The sequence below is a fragment of the Rattus norvegicus genome, chromosome 9, assembly GCF_021556685.1.
Source record: "Rattus norvegicus strain SHRSP/BbbUtx chromosome 9, alternate assembly SHRSP_T2T, whole genome shotgun sequence".
NCBI classification, from domain to species: domain Eukaryota; kingdom Metazoa; phylum Chordata; class Mammalia; order Rodentia; family Muridae; genus Rattus; species Rattus norvegicus.
Genome location: NC_141542.1, coordinates 56,234,420 through 56,240,419, shown reverse-complemented (window position 1 = coordinate 56,240,419; position 6,000 = coordinate 56,234,420). Strand labels below are relative to the sequence as shown.

Here is a 6,000-nt window from a genome sequence, read left to right as displayed (position 1 = left end):
GTGTGTATACATGTGTGTGTCTCTCTGTATCTGTGTGTGTGTGCATGTGTGTCTATGTGTGTGTCTGTATGTGTGTTTGTGTGGTGTATGAATCTGTGGTCTGTCTTTGTGTGTTTACATGTGTGCATCTCTCTGTGTCTATATGTGTCTGTGTGTGAGACTCTGTGTGTCTGTGTGTCTTTGTGCTTGTGTGTGTCTGTGTATGCCTTTGTGTGTGTCTCTGTGTCTTTGCATATGTGTGTGTCCATGTATGTCTTTGTCTGTGTGTCTGTGTGTCTGTGTATGTGTGTGTCCCATGTATGTCTTTGCATGTGTGTGCCTGTGTGTATGTCTTTGCGTGTGTGTTTGTCTGTGTGTGTCTGTGTGTCTGTGTGTATGTCTTTGCCTGTGTGTCTGTGTGTCTTTGTGTATGTGTGTCCCATGTATGTTTTGCGTGTGTGTGCCTGTGTGTAGGTCTTTGCATGTGTGTGTGTGTTTTTGTGTATGTGTGTGTCTGTGTGTCTTTGTGTATGTCTTTGCCTGTCTGTCTGTGTGTCTTTGTGTATGTGTGTGTCTGTGTGTCTTTGTGTGTGTGTCTGTGTGTCTTTGTGTATGTGTCTGTGTGTCTTTGTGTATGTGTGTGTCTGTGTGTCTTTGTGTATGTGTGTGTCTGTGTGTCTTTGCATGTGTATCGGTGTGTCTGTGTGTCTGTGTGTCTTTGTGTATGTGTCTGTGTGTCTTTGCATGTGTATCGGTGTGTCTGTGTGTCTGTGTGTATATATAATATTTTTCCAAGTGTTACTTTATAGGCTGTACTTGAGTGCTGATTTCATGCTTGATCTCAGTGAAATGACAAATCATAGACTTGTGAAGTAAGTAGGTACCTGATGCTATCAAATGAGTCTGGTTGATTAACGGAAGCATGGCAATGTTTTAATGGAATTCCTCACCCTTAGGAGACATACTCCCCAAGTCATTACCAGATATATATTGCTCAGCCTGACTGTTGAAAAGTTCAGGGGGGCAGAGAAGTAGGAGGAGCCACAAGTTGCTGAGGCTGCAGATTGACCAATGAAACCTCATGGCCCATGTTCTTCCTGCTCTAGTATTGGGGTAGGGTCCTTTCAGACTTTACAGCAGTCAGGGAAGGTGATCAGGGTGAGGGAATAATGAAACTCAGCTCAGCCTCCCGACCCTGCCCACCTATCTTTTCTGTGCCCACTTCCCTTTCTTTGTCGGGATTATCGAATCCCCTGCAATATTCCCAAATCAGACACTTCTGAGAGTCCGGATCCCACCCACTAGGAGTTCAATTCTCTCTGGGTTTTGAGGTATGCACCTGCTTTTGCTTTCAAGAGAACCTGGCTGGGCCTGAGGTCTCTCGCTTTCCCTGCCTCTTATTTATTTTTAAATCCACAGAGAAAATGAATCAGCTCTTGCTACCCTAGTGGACCTCATCATGACATCATCGTTTTCATCTTTTCCAAGTTTTAACTTAAACGATTTCTTATTATCTGGTTGTGCACTCACTTATTCGTGTGCATGGGAAATGTCCCCGTGCTTCATGTTTTGTTAAGATGCAAACTATTTGCATCTTCGAGAGTATTTAACTACAAAGGAGCTTCCCAACCATCAGGAGTCATGATGGCAGTTTACTTGGATACCTTGTCTGACTGCTCACCTACCTGGCATCAAGACCAGCACCACAAATAAAGAGATATTAACATCGTATTCATGTCCTTTCTCCTAGCTCCATGTGACCTCCAATCTGCTTATTACGGTAGTTTTATTTGCATTTCAAGACGTTTAATGTAAACTGGATAATTCGTATGTAAATAATCTTCATTGTCTGTATTCTTGTGTTTCTGGAGAACTGGATCTCTTTTGCAGGATCTTATGCGTTTAAGGAAGATTAAAAGGCTTGGAGACTTTGCCTTCTTAGACTTAGAGAAGCCCAGGGTCCTCTGTGCAGATTGGTCTTGAGGAAACGGCAGGTACCGAGATGCAGGAGAGCTGGGTGGAGGGTGTCGAGGACATTCGGATGCTCGGCTCCAGCCTGCGCAATGACTCCGCAGCGGCGGGAAGAGCATGCGCACGCACACGCGCGGGGCCGCCCGCAGAGAGCAGAAAAAAAAAGGTTCAGGCAGAACGCCGGCGCCGTGAGGGGGTCGCCAACGCTCCCACGGTCACTTGGCTGACGTGAGCCACTGGGGCGCGCACTGGGACGCGCACGGCGCCTCGTTCCAGCGTGCGCTGCGCTTCCTCCGAGCTCGTCGCGCGTGGTCCCCGCGGCTCGCAGCACCGGGTCCGCTGACGCTCGTGGCTGAAGGCGAAGAGGGCAGAAACCGCGTTCCAGCCGCCAAACACCCCTGTCTCCGCACGATGAGCCCCGAGCCGGCGCCTCCGGAGCCTCAGGGCGTGCGCAGCAGCCTTGAGGAACCCTCGGCCGAGCCCCTGGGGCAGGGCTCCGCGGCCTTCCTCGCGGGCGATTACGAGGTGGCGGCCGAGCTCTTTCGCTCGCTGCTGGCCGGCCTGGCGCAGCCAGAGCGCGGCCTGTGCTTGCAGCTGGGAGAAGCTCTGGCCCGCGCAGGCCGCCTGCCCGAGGCCATCGGCGCGTTCCGCGGCGCCGCGCTGCTCGGCCCGCTGCAGCCCGGAGAGCTGTCCGAGCTGGCGAGCGGCCTGGCGCGCGCCCTGGGCCTGCGCGAGAAACGGCCGCCTGTGGCGGCGAGGCCCGGAGGCTGTGCGTCCGGGACCTCGGGGCCTGTGGCGCCGCGCGACCTGCTGGGCTGTCCGCGCTGTGGGCGGCTGCTCTACAAGCCGGTGACGCTGTCCAGCGGGCTCACGGTGTGCAAGCGCTGCGTAGAGCAGGTGCCGGTGCGGGCGCAGGCCCGGCGCGTGAACGTGGTGCTGAGCGGGCTGCTGGAGAGGTGCTTCCCCGCCGAGTGTCGCCTGCGCAGGCTGGCGTGCCAGGCGCGGGGACTACAGCGCCAGCAGCAGCCCGAGGCCGCGCTGCTCAGGTGCCAGCAGGCCCTGGATATGGGTGAGTCAGCCTCGAGGGTGACCACGGGGCTGGGCGGTGGCCGGTGGCATTTTAATTTCAGCGGTAGTAAGGTGCACAGCCGCAGCTTGCAAGATGGCCAGAGTCACACGACAGGTGCATCGCGCTGTGGCTTTCTCAAGGCTCCAGTGTATGCTGTAAAGCAGTGTTAGCCAAAGAGCTGCAGTATAAGGCGCGTAGTGTAATAAATCTTCTTGTAGATATGTTAAGTAGAATGACCAGGAGCAAGTGATATTTAACAGTGGCTTCCACTCTGTATCCAAACTATTATCTATGTATCTTCAGTACTTAAAAGATCTATCTATCTATCTATCTATCTATCTATTTATTTATTTATTTATTTATTTATTTATTTATTTATTTTTGTCCGTTGTGTTTTTTACATTCACTGCACTCCCTAGGTCAGACAGGGCTTTTTCATTTGAAGACCTTCACCTGTGTTTAGATGTTGAAGAAGATGAGAGCATTCTCATGCAAATTATCTTCCTGGAAAATTGTTTGGTAGTGTCCATGTATTAAATAACTGGTTTCTAACAGTTTCAAGGAGGTACATATACATCTGCACCAAATGATTGCACACAGTGTATACATACCATCATTAAAGTGACTTCCAGGACTGGAGAGATGGCTCACTGGTTAAGACTACTTTTTTGCTCTCGGCCCCTGGGTCAGTTCCCAGCATTCACTTCGGGAGCGCGGGGGGGGGGGGGGGGGCGACGGGGCGGGGAAAAGGGGATTACAAATTTCCAGGGGATCTGACGCCCTCTTCTGACCTCCTTGGAAACTAACCAGGCTCAAATTGCACATAGATACATGTAGCAAAGCAGTCATACACATAAATTTAAAACTACAAGGGAAAACCAGTATGCAGCAAGAGCAGAATAGGTGAGTATATTCTAATAACTTCGTGAGGAGAAAGGAAGCAATGAATGCAGCTGCAGTACACTCTATCAAGAGCCCCACAGACACAGTGCAGGGAGAGAGCAACTAGGCTACCAGGCCTGTTAGCACTGGTCTATCTGCTATCCCAGCTACTTGGAGCTTGAGGTAGGACAATGGCAAGTTTACCTGCCTGGGCTATAGTGTGGTTCAAAGCCCTGTCTTAAAATGGAAAAAAAGTGGGGTGAGGGCTATAATTCAGTGACTAGAATGGCTGCTTATCACATGTCAGATTCAATATTCTGTACCACCCCCAAAAAACAACTGAAAAAGAAGAGAAGAGACAAGCACCATGCACAAAAGCATTTTTACTGTGATTCCAGTTGTTTGAGGGTGAGCAGGCAAATCACGACAGGGTATTAAGAGGTAAGAGTGGTGGTTATTGTGGGTAAGGAGACTGTTGAATATGAGGAAGCATGGGGGGACCTGTAGGCAGTGATGTAGTTAGGCATGGAGATTACATCTGTGTTAACTTTCTAATAGCTTCATAAACTATATAACTTTGTCTTAAGCTTTTTAATGTATGTATCTGTGTGTGTGTTTTAGAACTCAGTTTACAAGTCTAAAACCTTGACAATTTCTGTCCATTCATATGACAACTTACATTGAATATGTCCCATATTAATGCTCTTTTCAAAGAGTAGAAAAGAAAACCAGGTCTCCTGGTTTCAATGTTCATAATTGAAAAAGGAGACAAGGAGACTGAGGGTGTAGCTCAGTGGCAGTGTGAATGCTTATTATTTATGAGGCCACAAGTTCAATTCCCAGCACTACACAAAGAAACACACACACACACACAAAATTAAATTTTATGATGTGTTAGCTCACAGGAGAGGTTCTGATATAATAAGAAAGTCCACAAATACTTGGAGTTAGAGAGTTTATAGTAATCATTATCGCTATGTCCCAAATACTTCTTTCTTGAACCCTTCCACAGACAAGGTAAGATTCATCCAGGTTACATAGAGGCTCTGTGAGTAATCTTTACCAATAAGTTGTGAATGTAAGTAAAGAAACACATGTGTTGAAGAGAGATGTGTTTGAAAAGATAATGGGATCAGCAGATGATTGCCTCACACACATACACACATACATACTCCCACACATACACACACATACATACATACACACATACACACATGCATACTCACACACATACATATACACTCACACACACACATACACATACACACACATACATACACACATACACCCACATACATACACATATATACACATATATACACACATAATAGACATACATGTACACTCACAATAGATATACATACACACATACATATACATACACATATACACAAATACATACTCACATAATAGATACACACATACACTCATACATACACACTCACATAATACACTCATATACACATACATATACACTCACACAAAAGATACACACAAACATTTACACACATACATATACACATATACATATACACACATATACATACACATACATACTCACACACACATATACACATACACACATATACATACACACTCACACATACATATGCACATACATACACACATGCTACATGTTCACAAACATACATACATACACACACACTCTCACACCTACACACACAAAGACTGAATGATCTAGGATTGTGTCTGATGTTAGAAGTTAATTAGATGGGTTAAAAAACAAACAAAGCAGACTGCACACATCAGAAGTTTGGATGAAAAATCCCAGAAATGGGTTATATTGGTTAGGATTTTTCTCAACTTAATGGAAGCTAGAGTTGTCTGAGAAGAGGGGATATCAGTTAAGAAAATGACCCTGGGGGTTGGGGATTTAGCTCAGTGGTAGAACGCTTGCCTAGCAAGCACAAGGCCCTGGGTTCGGTCCCCAGCTCCAGAAAAAAAAAAAAAAAAAGGAAAGAAAATGACCCTGTTTAATTGGTCTGTAGACAAGCCTGTGGGACATATTCTTAACTGATGATGGTTGTGGAAGGGGCAAACTCATCTGGGAAGTGCTAGCCCTGGGAAGGTGTGTGAGC

At 46.9% G+C, this 6,000-nt stretch overlaps 1 protein-coding gene across 1 annotated transcript in view; it reads left to right on the top strand.

Moving 5' to 3' along the window:
- The first annotated feature begins 2,072 nt into the window (after positions 1-2,072).
- The window catches only part of Lonrf2 (LON peptidase N-terminal domain and ring finger 2), a 41,506-nt gene continuing 37,578 nt past the window's right edge, over positions 2,073-6,000 (top strand). Inside the window, 1 exon segment of the mRNA NM_001447362.1 lies at positions 2,073-3,019. Coding sequence (NP_001434291.1) covers positions 2,362-3,019 — 658 coding nt within the window. The 5' untranslated portion in view covers positions 2,073-2,361.